The following is a 24,955-nucleotide window of genomic DNA, read 5'->3' on the forward strand; positions in this document are numbered from 1 at the left end:
TGTAATATAAATAGCTGTATGTGTAGTTGCTTTACAATAATACCTCAATACCTGATTGTACCCACTTGTTAGCCCTTTCAAATACTGTAACTACTAGTGATAAACTGCGGTTCTGTTGAGTGTATGGGGAAACAGGGACTGTAGGTGGCGTGGTAGGGCTGAGAGAGTGGGGGGAGGAATACATGGTAAAATTAAAAGGTAAGCACTGCAGTTTCACTTTACGTTGCCTCTGCCTGTCCCCTGCTGAGTGCTTTGTTTGTTGATCACTCATTTTCACTCAGTGTAAAAGCCATCTCCACCTTTTCACAATAAGCTACTGACCAAAAGATACACCTGGACTGCTGGGGCTTTTGATTTCATGGTGTGTCATGCGTAAGTCTCTGACATTAATATTGCTCACAATACATGTAGCATGCACGGTATGGTATGTAAACCCACAAAAATACTTTTGGGATATGTCTGCCACAGAAAATCCGGGAACACCAAAACAGGCTGGGGGGTCCAAGCTTGGTCCAGCTGAGCCTGTGCACAGGGTATACTCTGTGACAGACTGGAAGGCAGGCGGAGAAGGGGGGAAGGCAGGGCTCCCAATGCTGCAGAGGGCTCAGTTGAGCTGGCTAAGGAAGCCGCTCCCATAAACTCTGCGAGCCTCCTGTGCAGGGTCCGAGGCTGGGACACTGCGTAGATCTATCAGAGCGTCTCATCTCCTAGGGGAGCACCGATGCATTGAGGTCCAGGGGCACCGAGGGACAGAAGCACCAAGGCTCCGAGGGCACGAATGCAGTGAGTGTTCGAGCGTCGAAGCACCGAGACATCGAGGCTCCGGGACCGAAAGGTGCCAAAGCACCGAGGTACCAAGGCTCTTGAGGCTTCAAACACTGACAGCACCGAAAGTATCGAAGCAGGGGTCGCCTATGCACCGAAGGTTATCGTAGCATCAAGGCGTCAAGGCTCTGGAGCACTAAGGGTGCTGAAGCACAGATACACCAAGGCTCTGAGGCACCGAAGCGCTGGGGGTATCGGTGCAGAGAGAACCTATACATCGAAGACGCCAAAGCATCGAGGCATCAAGGCTCTGGAGCACCGATGCACAGAGGCTCTGCAAAAACAGGAAAAATACAGATAGCAGATGCTGTAGGTTAGAAAGCAGACTGCAGTCGCTGGGGAAGTGGCAAGCTGACTTCCACCAATAAATTCTAACCAAGTTCTGGCAGCCAGCTGCTGGGCATTTTATAGGGACAATATCACACATGTGTATTATTACTTTCTTAAACAACGGTATATAAAACATTTGCAGGGGTGTAGAAAAATCATATTCAGATTTAAAACATGTTGGACTTAATTACTTCTAAATTACTTCTACACTAAAGCACTTTGCCCTTATGCTTGTGTTTTACTGTGTTTCCTCAAAATCAGACCCTTTATGTCAAACCCATACAAGCATTTAGAAGGGTAACTGCACTTAACCATGCTTAAAACAGACTTTACCATGGTTTATGCATGCCTTGATAATTTATGATTCTTCACATGCATCACTAAAATGAATACCAACAAAGTTACAGGTTCAGATCCTGTTGAAGCACAACCTGAAGCTAGAATTCCCCAAATACCAATACAAAGTGTGTTGTAGCTCTGTGTTACTGGAGATAACATCCTTTAATTAGATGTAAAACCAAGATCCCATCTGTTTTGTGGACTCTTCACAAACCACAGTAGTCACACATGAACTCCATTGTCAGCCAAAGCTCCCTTAGGAAGCTCCACTCACCCACTCCTATGTATGTTAAAAAAAGTTGCAATTCTGCTTAAATACGTTAATAATAATCACAAAAATAAATAAATAAATAATAAAATAAAACATATCAGTCACTTTTTGTTTGTTTTGTATCTAAATGTTCAGGCTTTACTGTTGTCTAGCCTGGAGTTGCTGCAGTAAACGTACAACATGGTTGTTTTCTTCACATGATTAAAAATTATTTGAAACAATACTGGATTAACTGATTTATTATTTATGGCTCCCAGTGGAACAATGCTTTAAATTAAATTAACAACTTGTGAGATGGGATGACAGCCTTTATAGTGGGTTAATTGGTATCAAAGGGATTTTAACTACCCACAGAGTAATCTCCTGAGAAAGATATGTAACACCACAACTGGTAGGGATATGCAGAGCTAATGCACATGCTTATTTTGCTGGAATATGCACATTACGTTTTGCAAAACTGAACAACTGCCTCCCCCACTGGGGACACTTTTTCGGGAGAATGGAAAACAATTCCAATCAAATTACCTATATCTACTTAGCAATTCACACCCAACAGATCAATCTTACAAGGAAAGCTTGGAAAAGAAACAGGGAAAGGAAACCAAGAAGCAAAATTAATCTTACTCATGATGAAATAGGCTACTTGTCATACTTCCACATTTAGCTATACTAGTAAAGCAGCTTCCAGTCAGTGCAAATTCTGTGTAGTTTGCTGCTGCTACCGTTCATTTTTATCTTTTCGCCACCAAGTTCAAATTTATCATCAAATATTATAATGGACATTTTTATATGAGATGTCTTCAAGACCTTCCAACGTTAACAATAAACGACATGCACAGGATTGTAAAAGCCTCATGCAAAGCTCCATCAAGCAAGTTAGAAAAGGGGTTCAAGTTGTATCTCCAGCTCCCTCTGTGACTGTGAAGGGGAGTTATTACATTTTTATTAACTCGTACCATATATATATATATATATATATATATATATATATATATATATATATATATATATATATATATAATATGTATAATATCATATATTGCTCAGCTAAATTTAACTGTTTCAGTTAGCATGTGTTACTTCTTGTCTGTTGTTATTTTTATGTGGTGCATAATGTGTTTAAAACTAAGTTGGCAATCTACAGGCCATTGAACGCTCTCCCACAGGCAATCAAAGACCGAAAATTTCTAAAAGTTTAAAACCTTTTTTTTTTTTTTTTTTGGATTGGCATTCCAGCCTGCTTAATTATGCATTTGTTGAACTTGTATGTGTGCTGTATTTCTGATGTGCAAAGTCTGCTGTGATTATGTAGGAGTGTGTTGTGTTTTATATTGTTATGCGCTTTGAGATGTGCTACATAAATTGAGCTATATAAAATAAAGGTTCTTCTTCTTCTTCTTCTTCTTCTTCTTCTTCTTCTTCTTCTTCTTCTTCTTCTTCTTCTTCTTCTTTTTCTTATAACAGTACTCTCCAAACTCATCAAATTCCTTCTTCTGTTTGTGTCAAACAAAGACAAGGTGACAGCAGAAATCAGGATAAGGGCTCACTGTTTTAAATCCTTTGAAGAATGAGAAGCCACACATTTTAATAGTAGGGTGTAAAGTTAAGAGTTCCAGTTCTTGTAGCTTGCAAATCTGTTTTGTATATAAAAATAACAATGAATAAAAAAATTGTACAGTTTCATGACATTATCATAAAAAAAAATCTATTGTGAGCATTTCGAAATATTGACATGCTACGAATTTAAATAGCTAATGCCTGGTACACAAATGTGTGCATATAGACGTTCTTGATCAAGAACGTGCACTACATTATACAAACGTATAAACTCTAAATTCATACAAAATTGTTTTTGCTTACATTAAGTGAATAATACTAACCATGTGTACAATTGGATGGACTCATTGGAGCCTGCAAACCTTTGGACTAAGGGCTATCTCTTCTAGCTTGAGCTTTAAAACCTTGAACTCATTTGACAACTTCTTGTTTTTAAAAATGGGATAAATCAAGGGCTGATGGCTCGGGCTTCGAACAATAATGGTGACATTGCACCACAGAAGTACTGTCCATTTCTTCTTCTGGATCCTGCACTGGCTTTTCTCTTAGGTCTCACACACAAGCCTTTGGGCCCGCAAGGAGTACTGATTCCAGTCAAACAGAACTGGAACAGCGCTTGATGCAGCCTCCGACAGACTCCAGGTGTTGGTTCAATTAGGTCTTAAAATGCAGACTGCAAACTTTGGTGTGTTTAGTGACTGTGAATTTCTTTCTTAGAATATTTGTAAGCCATATTTTTCTCATCTTTTCATGCATAGGAAATGCATGAAAACGTATCGATTAACTGTAGAGTGCTGAAGCAGAGCATAGGGGGACACAGCTGTGATCACTACCATTTCCTTCTCATTGCTGGGTAATTAAAGGTTTTCTCAGTTGTGCCTGAAGTACAACTCATCCTCTTTCTCTCAGCAAGTTAAAATCAAGTGACAAATCTTTGTAAATCGTTCAGTACAACAACAGACAAAATGTAAACAACAAGATTTCCAATACGCCTCTCACTCGCTGGAAGCTGAGATACCGGTATAGCTGAAACATGATGTCATTAGCTGCAAGTAGCATATATTCATGTCAGCCTTTGACAGAGAAAGAAGAAATCTGAGCTGCAAATTTCCCTCCCAACCAGAAAAGGCACTGTTTAAGGTGGATAGTATGCTTTCCCATAGATGGTCTGACTCTACGGTAGGTGGCAACTAGAAAGGCCATTTTGGGGGATAGAGCGAAGCTGCGAGATTGCTAAACAACTCAATTTTGGTCAGCTGCAGGGCATGCAGCAATTGCATAGACGGGGGCGCCGGGTTGATTGCATGGAGGAGTTTGGTAGTATAAAGGGGACGCAGTTACGTTAGTACAGCTCTTACGCTGGGAGTGATACTTGGCCAGAGCACTGTGTTTGCTGTTGTTTTCTCTTGTTTGTTACAGAGGAGGATTAGGAGTCGGGGATTTGCAGCCAAGGAGCCAGCATAAACCCCGGAACACTACCATCACTGCACGAGCATGCAGCACTTTCCCCGGTTGTGAAGAGCACAGTTTTGTGCAAGGTGGATTGTGGTTGTGGAGTGTTTATTCTGTTTGGGACTGTAACCAGCTGTGTACCCCCGATATCACTGCTGGTAAAGGGGATGATTTATTATTTAAGATTTGTGAATAAACAGGGGCGTTTGTGGCATTTGAAGTATTGTCTGGACATTCACTTTGTCACCCACATCACTTCACATCCTGACACAGCCTTTTTTTAGGCATTTCCAATTAGATTCATTATTAAAATACCCCCTAAAAGGAAACAAATGCAGACAAAATAAACACCTCTGTGAAGACATCAGTGAAATATTTTTACATGGCTGACAGACCACACGATGTTCAATTATCTGATTAAAAATATCAACCCTGCATGCTAAATAATAACAAAATGATGCTGTAGTTGATTTACTATCATAGTCTTAATCCTATTGTGGTATATTGGACTCTATACTGTTCATACTGGACTGTAGAGTAAATGATGACCTCTTTTGTAATAAATGCTTGTGACCGGGCATAGCAGTAAAATTACAGATAGCAATGATTTTATTAACACCTTAATTGTGAAATATAGGCCATATAATGTGCACACATTAGGAATTTCATGGTTTAATAATCTTTGTTACATACTGTATATACTGATTCTGCTGCCTGTCTTTTCACAGCAGACTGAAGATAATCCGCCTGAAGTGTATGTTGCATCAGGTGATTTGGCAGCCTATCAGTTTATCTGTTTTCTGTAACTAAACGAACTGTTATTTCCCATAACCCTAGTCAAGAATATAAATGCAATGAACTGAGGATGTACTATTTATCCATTTGTTTGTTGTTTATTGGGGGGGTCTTTTCTTTTGACGTTACATCTTCTTATGTCCACCTTAGTTCCACCTATTCACCAATTCTGTATTCTAATAGAATTTGTTTGTCATCTGTCTTGCTTACTGCAGTATCACTCTCTTGAGAAGATAGGAAACAGCCATTTGGCATTAATTTGCAAAAAGGAACATAACACCATAAACGTAATAACCCATAAAAGCCAAATAATGCAATTAAACCCCCCTTGATTTCACTAACCATGCGTGTCAGATAGAAGCAGCCAAGCAGCTCCTTACCAGAGCAAACTCCTTGTTGAGAATCATCTGCTCAGCCAGGGATGACTCATTATGGAAAAGATGGGGCTGCATGTGACTCCACATGTGAGGAAACCACCAAAACTCATCCACATACTTCATCAACAAGTCGTCCCCCTCATCCTCGTCCTCCGTACCTATAGAGTAGACAGGGTTGTTTATTTTACTAGTTGTCTAACACAGTGGACTGGATTTGCAACTTTTCCACATAGGTAATAGGAAAACATATAATTGTAATTGTACATAAGTGTAATTACAGAAAAAAACCCATATAATTACTGAAAGTGTGATTACAGCATAATTCAAAAAAGCCATTACTTATCATTACATACAAAAGGCCCAATGATTTAGTGCTGATGTGATATAGCGTCAGCAATATCTTTAAAGACTCAAAACTAAAGAAATGATACAGTTGTTTTCATGTAAGAGCAAGAAACATGGGTCATTACAGTGTAATTATGTGGCTATTCAACACCATAACCTAAAGTGCAACATAAACTTTTATAAAGTTTTATAGACAAAAATGCTGGTAAATGTATTTCAAATGTCAACCTGCTTTTATTGGGCATATAGCTCATGATATATTATTACCTGATAGTAAGCAAATACCTAGGAAGGTATTTAAACTAGGAACTGGGGAGGGGAAGGAATCTAAAGAGGCATGTAAAATTCAGGTTAAAGGTACACTGTCATTCCCGCTGAGTAGTAAACACAGAGGTGTGTGCTACAGTAACCTTCGTCAAATTCCTATTACCCCTGCTCAATCACATGCTCTTGATTGGACCAATTCACACCTAGGGTTATTTAATGTCAGGTCTCTGTCAAATAAGGCTCAGTTAATAAGTGATTTTATTCAAGATTACATTGATATTCTCTCTTTAACTGAAACATGGCTAGGACCGAATGACAATGTTCCCTGATTGAGGCTTCTCCACCTAACAATTTTTTTTTTCCAGAAAGCTTTCTGTAGTGAACTTAGAATCAAACAGGAAATTGTTGAAGGTTATTCAACTTTTGAAGTGTTAATCTTAACATTGAACAGTCCATTACCTGTTCATATTGCAATTATTTATCGACCACCTAAGTCAAACCCGCTATTTCTGGCTGAATTTGTGGATCTGCTATTTATATGGACAATGAAATATGATATGATTCTTTTATTGGGTGATTTTAACCTTCATGTTGACATTGATTCTGGTTATAACTTCTTGCATTTTTTGAGGCTACTGGATTCCTTAGATTATATCCTGCATGTCAAATGTCCTATGCAAAATCGTGGCCATACTTTAGATCTGGTGATTTCTCGTGGTTTAGCTGTTAAGAACGTCATAACCCTAGATCTTACTATTTCTGATCATCTTGCAATTCTTTTTGAGGTGAATCTGCCAGTATCTACAAAGACTGTGGACCGTAAATTTATATCCTGGGTAATTCATTCTTCTTGAGTTCATTACCACTCTTTGAGTCCTTATCAGTAGATGAGCTGATTAATACCTACAACACCACCTTGACTGGTATTGAGTGGAACGGTAGTTCCTCGCGCCAAGTTATCATCGAAAACTGGCAGACTCTATATATAGCATGGATAGTCTACGTGTTTTCAGGATATTGGCACTGCAAAAGTAAATCAACCAAAAGCACCGTTTCACTTTTAATTTGTAGTTGCCAACACTCTTAGGTGAGATTCTGATCAGGGATCTCTGAAAAATGTTGTTTTCCTGTCAGTGTAATGTTCACTGCTGTCCTTATTGTGCAAGGTTCCTCTCGAGATACTGGTTGATGACAGTAAAGCTATTTGTGGTCCTGTGACGGAAATCCAATGAACCTTGGTTGTAATCTCCCTCCCAACATGTAAGGGTACTAAGCAAGGACAGATTTTTTTTGACGGGTTGGCTTGACAGTTCTTTCCCCGGGTCGGGAAGTCGGTCAGTCTGGAGAAAGGCGGGACTCCGTTGCAAGAACATATTGACCTGCAAGGGAAACAATGTAGCAGCCACAGATTGTAAAGGCAGCTGCATTCGTTTACCAAGGGGTCATGCGTGACAGCATATAAGGGGACGGAAAATCGTAAGCTCTTCCTTTGCATTGGTTTGTTTTGCCGTCAGGCACTGGACTTAAAAATAAATAAAACAAACCTTTTCACCTGGATTACAATTGTCTGTTTGTTCTTTAATCACCTGCACCTGCACACAATCAACCACTTTGCCACAGGTCCCAACTGTACAAAAAGGAACATTCATTTCTGAGAATTCGCTATATGCTGAAGGATAGCCCATATATTTGGATATGTAATAAATGAATACATAAATCAATACATAACATTTCTTTCTTTATCTATCTTGATATTTGTTTATTTCTTTTTCACTATCAGATACAAGTACTGCCATTTAATACTGTATGAAACGAAAATAAATACTCAACAATTCTTGTCCAATTGTATTAGTGAAGATTTTTGTATATAAAGGTTGTCATACTTTCATATATTTTTACTTTCAAATTAAAAAATACATTGTAGCGATCCGGACAATTGCTTTGTTGCACGACTTGTCTGTTCAGTTTGTCTCGTCTGTCTTTTATATATTACATGTATTGTAAGGGAAACGGGTCATGCTGTTACTTAGCATGGGAAGGTGGGTGAGTGAATGAGTGGGGAGAATGTGTGTTGTTTCGGGGGTTGTACAGCATGGATGTGACTGGTTGATGATGAGCCGGACAGCGGCGGGAAACAACAGGAGATTAGATAAGGGGGTACATGAGTCTAGGGACTGGAGACAGTCCAGCACTGAACTTGAATGAGAAACTGTGGGTGTGACTGAGCGAGCATGTGAACTGTGACCAAAGAGAATATGCAGTGAAAGTGCCAAGACTAAAACTTAAGGTTATTATTTTGGTGCCATGAGTTCTGGCCCCTGACAGGTATTCTCTGTAGTTTCAAATAAAACAAACATTTTGAGAATTCAACACATGTTGCCTAAACATGAAAATGTTACTAAATGAACAGATCAAGATTATTATGATATTTTGCAAAATCATATGAAATCTTTCAATACAATAGAGATAATACATAATCATTATTTACAAAATCTTGTTAATTTCATTATTTGTTAAAATCTGTAACGCTACTGCTATACTACTTGCAAATGTGCTAACGTTTTTTCACATTTCCAGTGCGTTTTTGTTTCAGATATTAGACACTGTAGCACCAGTCAAAACTCTGAGAGAGTCTTTAAAAAAAGCTCACGTGGTTTAATGATGCAACTCGTAAGGTGAAATATGAGGGTCATAAACAAGAATGGAGATGGCGGGAAGCTAAACTGCTCGTTCATTACATCGCATGGAAGGGCCACCTGGTTAAATATAGGAAGGCTCTGGCATTGGCTAGATAATCATATTATTCTACTTTAACTGAAATAAATACAAATAATCATCGATTTCTTTTTGCTACCCTAGACAAATTAATTAATCCTTCCCCTAATAGTCCTACCCTTGACATTGGCTCCTCTCACAGATGCAATGACTTCTTACATTTCTTTAAAAATAAAATACTAGACAACAGAAATGAGATTCCACAAACATCTTCTATCAAGGAGGACTCCAGCACAATTTTACCAGCTAGACCTATTAAGGCTACTATGGGAGCTTTTTCTTTGATTACCTTACAGGAACTGACAGAGCTAGTTCAACATATGAGAGCTACTACACGCTCTCTTGACCCTATTCCTACAAAACTATTAAAAGATGTTCCCAGTGTTATTGATACCCACAGCATAGTTCCCTCAGCACAAGATAGCTGTGGTAAAACCTATGAAGAAACATAATTTGGACCATAAAGTCCTCAATAACTATAGGCCAATCTCCAACCTACCATACATTCTTAGATAAGGTTCTAGAGAGTTCAGTTACACACATTTCTAACTCTTAGTGGTATTTTCGAGAAGTTTCAATCTGGTTTTCATTCTGCACAATACCAAGACGGCCCTTGTCAGAGTTGTCAATGATCTGCTAATAAGCTCTGACTCGGGCTTTCCATCAGTTTTAATTCTGATACTGTAGACCTTTCGTTATATAAATGCAATAAAAAATATTAAGATGTAATACAATAAACATGAATCTAGAATGCCTATACTCAGATACTCTACCATGCACCGTCTCCTTATTTGCCTAGTTATAATTAGGTCTGTACTGTGACTGTGACTGGATGTATTACAGCTGGGTGTTAAGCAACCTTTTCTCTGTGAGCTTTATAATGAATGTAGGTTCTCTCCTGCACAGATAAATCTAACAAAAATAAAACTCAACATCAACTTACCTGTGTGGTAGAACCTCCCTGAAAATCCAAGGTTGAACGTGAAATTTGTAATATGACCTCTCAGTAGATTCTGCATATCAAGAAGGGCCTAAAAAAAAAAAAAAAAGCATTAAACAGTATATATATATATATATATGTAGACACACACACACACACACACACAAACATGCAGAGTTTCATGGGGTAATTAATTTCTTAATTGGTCACATCTGTACTGGGGAGCTGTACAAGACAAAAATAAATAAACACAAAGACCTTCAAGACAATTAAATAAAAATGTGTGCAGTATCTTGCAAATTCAGTGATGGTTATACAGAACAAATGTTACACATGGAAAAACACTGCTTTAAAAGACTTAACAGTAGGCACCTACAAAGGCATTTATTGTCTTGTTTACTGTGTCATTCAAAAAAAATAAAAAATTGCAGTGTAGAAAATTGAGACAGGATACAATATACAATTTTTTTTAAAACAGCAATAGAAAGGGTGCACAATGACACAGTGTATGTAGAATAACTGCTGATTTTGAGCAAGTAAGCATAATTATTTTCATTAAATATTACAATAGTGTACATGAAAAGTATGTAAATAATGCATACATATTAGATTTATACCAATGTCATTTACAATTCTAACAATCACTTTAATAAATTACAGTCTTAAAATAGATTTTTTATGTAACGATACTTGTAATTATTGTAATGATGAAGTATGAATCAATTCTAATTTGATACAGGTTTTTTTTTTTTAAAAAAACCTGTGTTCGAAGTCATTGTATGTAATATCTGCATTAATGTTATTTTATCATCTGGGTTGGACTTCTCATTCTCAGAAGCGTACACAGGCTGCCCCTATATAAATATATTTACATTTAATGCATCAACAGATTTTGCCATGGCAGATTAAGTGTATTTATGTGTGGTATTCTGAATTACTGGCTGCTAATGAGACTTGGGCTCCCATCACTGTAAGGCCTAAATACTTCTTTCCTCATTTTAATGAGTTCATTATTTCCTGCCTCTTGGACAAAAGACAACAAGTTTCTTTTAATTAAAGGTCTAAACTCCTTTGGCTAAGCAAATTGAAGGGCTTTTGGAGCTTCCGAGAGGGCCCCAAAGAAGATTCTGCTCTGTTCCTATGAGCAGATTAGGGTTCCAGCTCTGCATTTTAAAGACCAACGTTCTGCACTTGCCCACAGAAATTGGTGGCTCCCTGGAGACAGCTGCTCTAATTTTAAGAGACGGCAGAGCAATGTTTAGGCATGGATGCGTCGTTCTATCCCCAGACAGTGTGAAAATCTGAAGTCAGCCAAAGTAATTGAAGAGATTTACCTACACAGCTAAAGGCCTGGACTGATCAATACTGCTGCCAGGGCATGATTAGTTGTTTTGCAGAGGGGAGATGATTTATGGAACGTGCATGGCAGATGTCAGATTAATGGAGCTAAAAAAAATAATCTCATATTTCTTGTCAGTAAGGTGAGGCAAATGCAATCAATATTATTTTGCCTGTGTTTCAGCCTGCATCTGTGGACTTTATGTGTGGTTATAAGAAGAAAAAAAAAAAAAAAAACATTTGAGGAATTCCACAATTTGTTATTGATGACATTTCTATCTAGTAACCTTTATGAATTGTGGAAAACGGCAAAGAAAACACTCTTCTAATTGATGATGTCTTTTTAAAACAACCTGTACAACAGAAAAACGCCGTTGCTTTTATGCAATTGTAAACAGCTGTTGTCACAGGGTCACAGCCAATCACAGTGATACCTACTTTTAGAATGTTTTTAAGATTAAGGCTTGAATACAGATGAGCTCCCTCAGAAACTCAAATTATAATACTTGGCATGCTCTATTGGAACGAACATTCAGCTGTGTCTTTTTGGGACGCCTGACTGCTTAAATTAAAGACGCCTGAAGCTTTTATTTTTTTTTTTTTAATCAGCTTGGATAGTTTAAAAACAAAAAAACAACAAAAACATTTACAATGACAAAGAGAAAAAAAACAGGAGTGCACATGTTTCATTGGGAAAGCAGACATGTAGAATGACAAAATTATTATTTATTTATTTAAGTAAACATGTTTCTGTGTACATCAAGCTACACGATCTCTGATTCATGTCCGTAACTTAATTGATTCTTGTGGAAATCCCTTTCCAGAATGCTTATGCAAATAGAACCATAATGAATGGAATGGAAATTGTTTTGAAAGCAACTGATAACAAAATTAGGGCAGCCATTACAGGCCTGATACTGCGGTTCTTATACATTCACCCAACAGTTTGGTAACTTGGGTCTAAACCTTTGTGAGGACAAGGTGAGTCTAATGAACAGTATTTATTTTAACTTAAGATGTAAGCCTCAAATTCACATTCACTATTTTTGTTATTCTAAATTTGATAATACTTGACATGTTTTAAATCATAAGATAATTATATAATAGTCAGTGAAGTGTTAGGGAGAAGTGGCATTGTCCATCAAATTATAACATAAATAAGCAGGCCATGTACCCACAAAGACACAACAACTCCAAAAGTAAAAAGGATAACAATGTATATATATTCTGACATTTATGATATACTGTATTTTATTTCTTATAGGTAATGTGGCACTGACTAAAGAAGATTAAATTAAACTCCTGTTTCAAGATATTGCCCCAGTTCTGCTTGAGGACACATATATTCATAATCATGGCTAAGGCCAGCTGTGTTTTCTTCCTTCTGAATAACAACATTGCTTGCAGTTTCCATATTCAGCAGTACTTCAGAAAATAAAACAGGTGTATGTCTCTAAAAAGTGCAGATGGTATGTCTTTCTCTTTTTCAGCAGTATCTGATAAGAAAGCTGGGTACCTCTGACATTCTGATTGACCACAGCTTAAGGACACTGTGAGACTGTGATGAGTCAGTGGACTTAAGACACCAGCCAGTGTAAACAGTTGGCACTCTGGTCACCTTAGCTCACTTGCAAAGGTCAGGATTGTTCTGGCTTCATGACAGGAAGTTTGAGACTTGTGCCAAGCTGCCTGTAGTCTGGATAGATTCTATGTGTCTTGGCCGAGAACTCAAGTAGGCAGCTTGTATATAAGAGAAAACTAACAGCATGCTTAGGCAAACAGCTTTGATTTTATGCACAATATGTGTAGGGCAATTCCTTTCTTTTACTAAGCTCTGAAGTTCAAGAGGTCCCCTCTGGATATTTCTGTTTCCTTTTGCAAAGGTTATATCAAGGTTACTTAGCTGAGATGACATACATGTATCTTCGTTACAGTAGGTTATTCTTCCACAAGTTTACAGATGGTTGGACTGAAGCTCACAGAGAACCAGTGACATACAAGGTTACACAGTTAGTCAGTGAAAAACACTGGGTTTAAAACTGCAAAGCCCAAACACCTTCTATGACCACCATTATACTAATGTGATATGATACGAAATTAGTGGTATAACACAAAATTTGATGCTGGTCCCTGAAACTCATAGTAACAAGAATTGACTGTCCTCCTGTAATAAGCATAACTTGTCAATGAGAAACCATGATTTATTATGTGTTCATTGTCTAGGCTACTAAGCAGGCCAAGTTAATAATAATAATAATAATAAATAATAATAATAATAATAATAATAATAATAATAATAATAATAATTTAGTTTAAATTTAAAATTATCTTTTATTTCATATTGTACACCAATATGTACAATGCAGCAGCATGAATTATTTTGTATTACCGGAAGCCTAAAGGCTAAAGTAAAAAGAAAGTGTGCTAGGTATTCATTTGACTTTATTACTGTATTGTAGACTGTATAGGTGTACTGTAAATATTTGTATTTGTTTCATAATGTAATGGGTAGCCTACTCAAAACACATTAGTGTAATTTCAGCGCAATGATTTATATATTTGAAATACACTGAGCATTATAAATATATGTATGTGTGTGATTTTATTGTATTTTTAACAACCTGACACTTCCTTATGTCAGACAAACATGTCCGGTTTAGAGAGGGGCTACAGTATGATTATGAAAAGCTTTTTGATAGAAACACATTTTTGATCTCTACCCCTCAGACTTGTTACACAAGTAAAAAGTATAAGTAAGGTAATTAAATTACACTTTAAATTAATTTACAAGCACCATTTTATATTGTCTAATATCATAAGCATATAGCTACCGTAAAATACCCCCACATAATGATCAGTGCCATTGCTTATTATTACCAAATTGCTCCAAACCTACTAAGCACTGCAGTACATATATTTTACCACCTAGTAGAATTTCTAGCAAATGCCATTGACTGCAAACAGGAAATTATACTGGCAGTTAATATGATATGATTAGAAGCCTTTATTACCAGCTTACTGAATCGTATTGCTCTTCATCACACCGAGAAACCCTGCACTCACCCTGATTAGGATACTTTCATGGAGTGTGCTTTATTTCTTAGTAAGATTGCAGCAATTAGGTACTAGTAAGTTGAGAAAAACTGCAGACTGCAGGATACACAGAAAACCACCTCATCCTTCACAGCATGTTTTAATTTGAAATGACGCTGCACCCTTGTTCATAAGGGGCCTTCGGTTACACTGAATTGAAAAAGCAAGGCTGTTCTTTGTGTGAATTAATCATGTTTTGTAGAAAAAAGGTAAGCCCTTATGTTTTCTTTTTTATTATTATTACTGTTGTTGTGAGTAATAGCCATTTTCTAACAGATTAGCAGCACTGCAGTAAATACAATGAACTGCTATGCTGTAACTGGCTCACTAATTATTTTATGAATATGACACAAGACAGGTATGCAAATGTAACAGGGGTGGAGGCTACGCGCAAACTGGTGACCCTGCACACCGCAAGCAAGTGCTGTAACCGCTATGCAAGGAGAGCTGGGTTTGTCTGCATTTGTGGTTATAGAGCTTTTAACCTCATCTCATCTCACCAACAGGGAACACCATCCGTTACACAAGCATCAGAAGTCGCTTACCCAGACTGCTCTGTCAATGTGCCACAATCATGCTGCCTCTACTTAGATGGTGAGTAGTTTAGTTACTATGTTTGCTCTTACATTGACTTACCTATGTGACAATTACCATTACAATGTGATTTATTAATCTGTCTCAGAAATTAGTTCAACGCTCAAACAATTAAATATTATTTTTATATGTGTAAACATATCCCCAAAATAGAATACAATTAACTTAATATAACTCTAATTTAAATGCATAATTTTTAATACAAATAGCACAATACATAAATTCAAGCATTATTGTTTTGTCAAATACTATCAATCTCTTTGCTGAAACAATAAAACCACAATTTTAAAAACTACTCTTTTTCAAAACCTCCCTATACTATCTTAATTTGCATGCAATGTACCATACAGGTTATAAACCCAAACAAACAAAAACTGTTATTTAGACATTTTGAAGTTTAATAAACTTTCCTCTGAACCATTGTTGCTAAATATCTTCCCCTATTTTTTATATAACCACCTGCTAGTACTGTATGTTAGTACTGCAGGTATCAAAATGTCCATTCATAGACTGATATCGATCAGATTGGATACTCTTTCTGTTTTAAGCTGTAAGTGGTTTTCAACTAGTTCTTTCATAGTGCAACATAATGTATTACTAACAGATGAACCCACTGGCTCAGGACTCACTGGTACCCAATAAACAAAAGCAATTTAGGTGCTAACACCTGAATGTGGCATTTTTATTTTTCTGTTCAGTTGTTTATAAGCATTGGACATAAGTATTTGGTGATTTAATTCTCAGTGGCGTGGCCCAGCACTACACATGCATTTCAGCTACTGACATACACTGATGAACTGATGACCAGACAGAAAATAAATCAGACGTCTTGAGAGAATCAGAAATAAATACATATATATATATATATATATATATATATATATATATATATATATATATATATATATATATATAGAACAAGGAAAGGGCAAGCTATGTGTTTTTCTTCTTTACCAATGAGAAACTAGAGGAGTCCTAATGGTAAAGGTCACTTTTGGGTTACTAATGTTGTACAGTAAGAGATACATAATACATGCTGTGTGTGTCTTCATCGTTAAGGTTAAAAGAGAAACCTATAGGGTGATATATGTAATGGCTGCATTCTAAATTGTTGATCTGTTGGCAAATGCTTAGGAACGCAATGTATTTCGCAACCCAAAAGCTTTATGAATGCTCCCCATATTGTATTAAATAAAGGTGAACTTATACTGATCAATAATTCATTAGTAGCATGGTTGATTATGTAAGTTAGTGAACTGTAGATTAATTACTTAATCAATTATATTCACACACTAGAGAATTTGACCATATAACCGTATAAGTGAGAGCCAGCATGTTATATAGTAATACAGTTTATTCACTATTTGTTTATTATTATTTTTAAATGAATAATTATACAGTTAAACAATACTGATACACCAATAAAACCTTCTCCAACCTTATTTTGTCAAAGACAACAAGAGACAAGAAGTGCTGTTTCTTTGTGTCCAGTGGGGAGCCATCAGCCAGGGTGCTAGTAGCTTACAACAGTGGATAAATAGACCTGAGTATTTCTGGCAAGCAATCTTTGTACTGGAGTATCAAAAAAGGTCAGTGAAGAAAAGCAATTCTTATTTTAGTGCATTGCAGGTGATGTGTTTATCAAATCAAAGTAAAAATCTCTCTCATTTTGCTGTTTATTTATATTTTTCTTAAACACTCTTCACCTGCTATACATTTAGTGAAGCAGCCCACGCTATGCATTTTATAGCTGTCCTATTTGCACAACTTTAGTATTAAAAAAACAATACATTCTATTTGTGGGGTTAGTTTTCTTGGAGTTACAGTAATGTTTGTTGTATAATATCACTGCATTTTTTATTACATTTATAATGCATTTCTCATCCTTCCAATGTTTATTGTTTTCTAAAATACATAAATACTTATCAAACAGGTATGTCATTGACATATTTCGGCTTCCACAACTATAAATATAAATTTAGAGCTGTCATGAAAAATGTAAGTCTAACATAGACAGTTGCCAAACATAATCATATGCTCAATTATTATTATTATTATTTAGTCATTGGCAATGTTTTTTTACCCCGGTTTTCTTCCCAATTTGGAATGCCCAATTATTATTTGTATCCCGGTTCACAGCTGCAATCCTCTGGCAACTCTGGAAACGGAGGCTGGAGCATGTGTCCTCCGAAACCTGTTCCTGTCAAGCCGTAATTTTTCGCACTGCAGATCCACAGGAAGACCACCAGATCTATAGCGCCGGAGGACAACAGAGATCTGATGGCTCCACTGCAGAACCACAGATGCTCTATCGGCCACAGGGGTCGCTAGTGCGTGGTGAACCGTGGATTCCCCTGCCGACCTTAGCCATCCTTACCCGGGAAGCGCTTGGCCAATTGTGTGCCGCTCCCTAGTAGCAGTGATATAGCCTGGATTCAAACCTGCGATCTCCAGGCTATAGGGCGCATCCTGTACTCCACGTGGAGCACCTTTACTGGATGCGCCACTCGGGAGCCCCTTACACTCAATTATTTATTCTAACTAGTTAATCAGAATTAGACATATATACAGACGAACAGACACATGGGCATACAGCATTCATATTCAGCCAGATTATGATACTATTTATAACATGTGCTAAAGACTGTTCTTAGAAAGTTTCAGCACAAATGGGTGAGCAATTCCCTAGATATATGTAAATTCTTAAAATATGACAAAAGCACTTATTATGTATGTATGTAGATATGGCCGCCTCCACTACATCCCTGCACAAACTTTGATCATTCATTTTGCTTTGACAATCTTGCAAACCTCAAAACCTTTTTTTTTTGGTCACAATGGTATAATGTTCTATTTAATTTTTTTTTAAAGGTGTTATTGAGGAATTTCTTTATTTTGCTCACTTTGCAGCTGTTTTCTTCTAGATTTTTTTTTTTTTTTTTTTTTTTTTTGCTCAGGAAAGGCCACATGTTCCCAATTTGCAGCTCAGCTAAGTTTGCTAAAAAAGAAAAAAAACACAACAACATTGCAATTACTTTTATCTTCAGCCAGCGTGTAATTACCAGAGTAAAGATATATCCTGCTTAAAATCAATGAGGGAATTTGGAAAAGTAAATATACCTGCAACGTAGTATAAAAAAAATAAAAGTTTGATATGCAAAGAATTTATAATAGACAAGCAACAAACTAAAGTCCAGTTTGCCTATCAAAGAAATCAGGCATAGAAGAATAATTTAAAAGTCTGGGACCCAATATGAATTGATTCATATAAAGTGTGTAACTTAGATTTAACCCTTCAGACATAGACATTTGGTGATTGAAAAAACAAAACAAAAAAAAAAGTATAAATACTACATGTATGAAATTTAGTAGCTTTTTACTTCTGAGAAATACAATTAATAATTATCTGGGGATTCTGTTTGTTAAAAGTTTTCCACATTCCTGAATGCCACGTAGTTTACCTGTGAGACAATGCCCTACTTAGTTTGTACGATTTGTGTGAAGGAAAGATGTACATAAGTATGATTAGAAGCCGTTTACCAAAGCCGTTTGATTGATTTTATAACTGAAAGATGTACAGCAACAATTTAGTATACTACAAACTGTGACACAAATCGCATAGTTGCAGATTAAGAAGGTACATACACAAATTCTGCTATTTTGTTTCATAAAGGCATGCCAGATGTACCTTTTGGTGTATGTTTTTTTATTTATTTATTTATTTATTTTTAATTGTTATCATGAAAACATACTTGCCAACATTTGGAAACTGTTCAGCGGGACGCTCATTCCATGGGGGAAGGGAGGGTTATATGCATCATAGACATGGGAGGGGTCATACACAAAAAACACTCTATCATACAATAATAGACGTATCTCCTCAATTCAACACCACATGACCAGCATGACAGTAAACACAGACACAATGAAGAGTTCTTCCCTTTGTATACCGGTAAGTTAGTGATCAGCAGATGTCTCAGAGCACAGCGTGGGGTTTTCACTAACTCTACTGTGCAGAATAAATGAATTTCTTTCTATGTGTAAATATCAGGACTTTCTTCCTATGCATCGGGACGCGGGACCTTTGCTAGGAAATCGGGACTGTCATGACCACATAGGGACTGTTGGCATGTATGTGAAAACATAGCTGTATTGCACATTTTAATTGAATTGAATTAGAACATTCCTTCAATCTTGGTGCTAAACTAGTGTGAAAATAAATTACAGACCTTTTGCCAAAACATTCTAGTTAAGAAAAGTAGTTATTCACGCAATGAAATTGTCAGAGTTATCTCTCTAACCATCTCATTCTCAAAGCAGGACAAAGTTAAACAAAATATATATTCACAGTGTGCCATAACCTGTAATCTGAACAGCTACTGAACAGTAAATAGAATCAAACGAGAAAGCAGTTGCATTTTTGAAAGTCATGTTATTTCTTCACGTTTTGAATTTAGTTTTCCCCACTTGCTTGTATTGCTTGAGTTCTGAGAAAGACTTCAGCTCCAAAAGCTCTTGTAACAGTTGAAAAGAAAATTAAAGTTTAACAATTAAATATTTTAGATAATAGGACCTTACTTAAAATTTTACAAAGCTATTTGTCAAAACTCTCTAGGTGTTATGGACAAACTCATTACTCAGTGCCATGATGGGAGGGATTTCTCAGTGAACTGCAGACTGACATCCTAATCACCAACATCCAGAGTTGACTGAAGAGACAGACTAAAAAAATCAAGCAACTATCTATGGCTGTATTATAGCAATGCCTCACTGACAATCTGGGATGTGTTCAGACAAGAAGATGCCCTGGGCTCCATCGAGGATACATCTTGAAGGGCAATTCAAGTTTCATAAAGGAAAAGAAAAAAGTGATACTAACGTGTACGCTTTCTGGGGCTTTAAAAGCAGACATTTATTTATATGTAAGATGACTTCTGGGCATAGTTCTGAAAGATAGTCTTGAACTGAAAGAATGTCAGTACAGCGCTCTTATACTATACATTAGAGTCAAGCAAATGGAGAAGGGGGAAAGCCGAAGAGGACATAATTGGGGGGGGGGAGGTCAATTGATTTAATTTATCTAAATGGTTGTATCTAAATACCTTCTGAGCAATGATGTTTGATTTTCATGATCTTGGTTAGCAAAAGCCTTAATTTTAATGGTGTTGGTATTTAGGTATGCTGCTCTTAAGATAAACTAAATAAACCCTGAGGTTGGTTTTTGCAACTGGCTACAAAACTTTTGTGGGAAGCAGTTGGTTGGGTTATTGCAGTCAATATGTTGTTGAAGGGGTTGTGAGACATTTACCTCCCTAACCGTTTGCTTCCTCTGTGCAGACACTGTCACAGAGACCCTTTCATTTCGACCTCAAATATCAGGATTTGACCCTGAAGACACTTCTGAGGCAAAATGAGCTATGAAGTATACCAGATTTCCTGAATGGAATGCATACATACTGAGACCTTAATTAAATCTAGTGCAGAACAAGATACCCTCTTTTAAAGTGAAAACCCCTCTTAGTTACAACATTTACTTCTTTCAAATCTGAAAATGTGAGGCCTACAGAGCAACTGGAAATGCACAAAAGAGAAGATTTCTGGAATTATGTCATTACTGTTACCCAATCATAAGAAAAGTTTTTGACATTGTTCTTATAATAACAATTCTCCAAACTATGACTGAAAGCATTTTCCCTTCCTTGACTTATTAAAAAAATGCTATTTTATAAACAAGGATGCACCAAATAAAACAAATGATTCAAGTGGTACCCAAGATGCCCCAAGCCCCTTTAAACAGAAAGCTATTGTTATTACAATGAACAGAATAAAACGCCAACAGCAGAGTTCTTTGTGTCTAATACAATTTGCCTTTGTGATGCCTCTATGAGTTTGACTGTGACATACCAGCCACCATATGGTGTAAACTTGATGTGTCTGTGTGATTGGTCTGCATCGCTTAAAAGGAGGCAGTTTAACTGAGCTTTTATACAAATGCTTCTGTATTACTATTGACGTGACAAAGGTGCAAGTTTACACATTTACACCTTTTTATTTCTTTGTTTCTTTGTCAGAACAGTTCAATTCCTTTGTTGGTGCTTGCATTTTTAAATGATAGTTTTGAAATGGCTTAGCTTGTATTTATGACATCATTGTGCTTCAGGTAAATTTAATTAAAAGGCTTGAGCTTTTATGTGCCCCACTACTCATAATTACAATGACCTTTTTAATGACATTTGATTTACAAAGATACATGCTTGTTTTTGCTATTATGTAGTAATGCTTGCTATAAAATGTACTTATTTGATTTGTTACTGTGAAAGTAAATACCCACATACAGAATATAATATAACTATATATATATATATATATATATATATATATATATATATATATATATATATATATATATATATATAAAACGCTACTCATATATTTTTATAAAATATTAATAATACTGTAAAGAAGATTAATTAAGTTTATATTTAAAATAAAACCAGCTATTTTTTTTCTTTCTTTTTGTATGTTGAGCATCAGGATCTTTATTAGTTTTATCAGTTTTAATCAGTGTGTTGGGTGTTATAGTATTGCAAACACAAATTTAAAAAATCACCAAAATGAACAAATGAGTTATCAAATTAGCATAAATGTTAAATATCATAAAGTGGCTATTTTTTCTTACTTGATTCAAAATATATCCTGATAAGTAAACATTGCAAAAATATAAAAATATATACCAAGATAATTATCTTGCCTCATTGGAATATAGCATTGTTTGGGTTAAAATGATAATTTCCCATGCTTTAATGTTGTTCTGAAGCAACAAGGAAACAAATGAAGTTATTTTAAACTCAAATCACTGCAATATTATCTGTCAATGGGGCAATATAATTATCTTGGTTTCAGAATCCTTCTATTCAGAAAAGGGCACAATGTCACAAAAAGAAGTAAAAGTTACACCAACAGCATATTCGTAACTTGCAATTATATTGTATATGCATATAAGAATCTCATAGATTGATAATGAAGACAAACATATACTTGGCGTAAAATAGTTTTGTCGTAAAAAAAAAAAAAAAAGTATTATATTGAGCACTTAAGTATCTATGAACACAGTAAGTTCGTTTGCTCAAATAATATCATTTTTATCATTATTTGCTAGTATAATGTTTTGGGATATGATATATTTACAAGATATCCAAAACTTAATAACCTCAAAAGAATGAAAACTAACTCTTTGAATGAGGTGCAGTGAATCACTTTGCATTAACTGGATGGCTTTATGCTGTTGACACAAAGTGGGTCACACGCATACACTAATTCAGTAAGTCATGCAGTAACAGGACAATGGGGAAGAATAACCTCTGTTCTGCTATAGTGCTGACACACTGCCTGAATGTGGGAATGTATGAATGAAAGCACTCCAAGCCTTTACCAAGTAATCTAGGGACCACTGCTTGAACAGTCAATGCAAATGATCAGTCTAGTAGGCTTCTTACCTTTACATCATTGACATTCATCCTGGTTCCTTCCTTCCCCACAAAGATATCATCAATGTCCACAAGAACATATCTTTCCAAAGACAAGGATAGTTTCTTCCCTGAAAGGAAAGAGATGGCATCCACAAAGATGAGCTTGTGCAGCCAGTAATTAAGGTTGTGGCCAAACAGGACACGTTGAATGCCGTCGTGAAGGCCCAGGTCCTGTATTACAGTTGTGTGCAGAGCATGTCCAGAGATGGCTGGCGGAATATTTTCTGAAGTCCTCGACTTAGCTAGCAACACTGGTTCATATGTTGAATGGTTGGACTGAAACACAGTCCAGTCCTCTCCAGGTAATGGTCCTCTGTCAGCTTCCGAAGCTTTGGTGATGTAGAGCAAAGGAGAACGAGGATTAACACAACAATCCTTCAGGCCTACATTGGTATGCAGGTACAAAGGGAAACCCTTCAACGTAACACTTGGTAAACTGTTCTCATTTGCTTTGTGAAATCCAATGATTCCAATGCTGTACTCCACACAGTATTTATCTAGGAGGTCTCTATTCCAGGAATCCATATTCACGTATTTCAACATATTTTCGTAGATGATAAGTGCATACCTGCCTCTTCCTTTATTTGTGAGAGGTGGGACATCACCTTTGCCTGGAGCAATTTCTGAGTGATACTGAAACTGACTGGACTCCAGGATTGCTATGATGTCCTGCCCGAGTTGTGAGTATTGACTTTCCACAAAAACCAGGATGACTGGATCACTCCTGGAGGTATCTATGGGCTTTGCTGTTTTCAATTCCATTAACCGGTAAGGAAGAAGTTTGAGGTCTCCACATTCCATTTCTGGGGTGCCCTCTGAGAGTTCAATCTCCTGATTGTAGCCACTGTACAAGTAGTAGGCAGATATGAGAATGCTTACCATGCAGAAGGTGGCGAGCAGGATCACCAGCCTTCGCAAATTTCTGCGAAGTTTTATGGCAAAATTCATTTTGAACAGTGGTGCCTTTTCTTTCTATTAAATTTATTTCCCTTACGCTCTTTTCTTAATATACCATGTCAAGATGAATGCACAGAGTTTCCAGTATTCAAAATGATTTCATGTAACCATTGCAGTACATGTAGGAATGTCCTTTCGGCAGTATGAAGTAGAAGCTCTGCTCAGCAAATCCCAATGTCTTAAGGCAGTCAACTACAAAAAAAAAAAAAAAAAAAAAAAAAAAAAAAAAATATAAGTTCTCTCGTCACTTGTGATTCTCATAGAACAACTTATCAAAATGAACTGCAGTGTTTTAATGCTGCTCTATTAGTGATTATTTGAAAAATAAAAAAAATAGCATAAGATTTTAAGAAATCATATTAATCAGATAATTTGGATACCGTGTAATTTTTTCCCTCTGGCAGCTGACCAGAAATATATGACATCAACTGCAATATTTGTTTCCAAAGTTATTACTAATGTTAATATCAGCAAATTGGAAATTAACTGATTTTCTAGGGTTCACATACACCTGATACATTTAGGGTTTCTTATGATTGTACTTGGTGGATTTTATGTGTGTTACCTGATCCCTATAATGTAAATAAAAAAAGCAGTCTGGTAAGTCAGTGTTTTTAATTGCGATATAAGGGATTAGTAGTGCACCTAACAATAAAAACATCTAAATAAACAGCTCATCAAGAAAATAATGATACCTGTTGGTGAATAATCATTGTATCTCTCAATAATTAACAAAGATCATTCATAATTACATGCCAAATTACAAGCCAAAGTCTGGACAGGAATCAAAGCGTGGTTATCAGAATCAATAGATATCAGACTTTCCAACACTGTCTCTGCTGTTAAGTCAAAAAAAATCTCAACAACTTACCTGTTTTCTAAGCTGTTTCCATTGATAATGTGCAAGTACAACACACATATAGACAAGAGGACAGTATGACAAAAAAATAACAATAATAATAATCATCATTTACCTCATTATTTCTGAATTGTACACTAGAGAAGAAACATATCTCTTGCCATGCTAACTTGCATTTCTCAAAACGTGCTAATCTCCACAGTGGGAGTGCTGTGTCATTTAGAGCAAGGCCGCTACTGTCTGCGCGGAAGTGGTCCAATCACCTTTAAATCAAGTTCTAGCACTAGAGGGCAGCCATTGCTTATATGTCAC

At 36.4% G+C, this 24,955-nt stretch overlaps 1 protein-coding gene across 1 annotated transcript in view; it reads right to left on the reverse strand.

Annotated features, from left to right (window-relative positions):
• The window catches only part of LOC121322774 (bifunctional heparan sulfate N-deacetylase/N-sulfotransferase 4-like), an 84,573-nt gene extending 60,601 nt beyond the window's left edge, over positions 1–23,972 (reverse strand). Inside the window, exons 1-3 of the mRNA XM_041263068.1 lie at positions 22,795–23,972; positions 10,277–10,364; positions 5,950–6,104 (exon numbers count right to left, since the gene is read on the reverse strand). Coding sequence (XP_041119002.1) covers positions 5,950–6,104; positions 10,277–10,364; positions 22,795–23,775 — 1,224 coding nt within the window. The 5' untranslated portion in view covers positions 23,776–23,972. The remainder of the gene's footprint in view (positions 1–5,949; positions 6,105–10,276; positions 10,365–22,794) is intronic.
• Positions 23,973–24,955: the final 983 nt, after the last annotated feature.

Source organism: Polyodon spathula, chromosome 1 (genome assembly GCF_017654505.1).
Source record: "Polyodon spathula isolate WHYD16114869_AA chromosome 1, ASM1765450v1, whole genome shotgun sequence".
Classification (NCBI taxonomy): Eukaryota; Metazoa; Chordata; class Actinopteri; order Acipenseriformes; family Polyodontidae; genus Polyodon; species Polyodon spathula.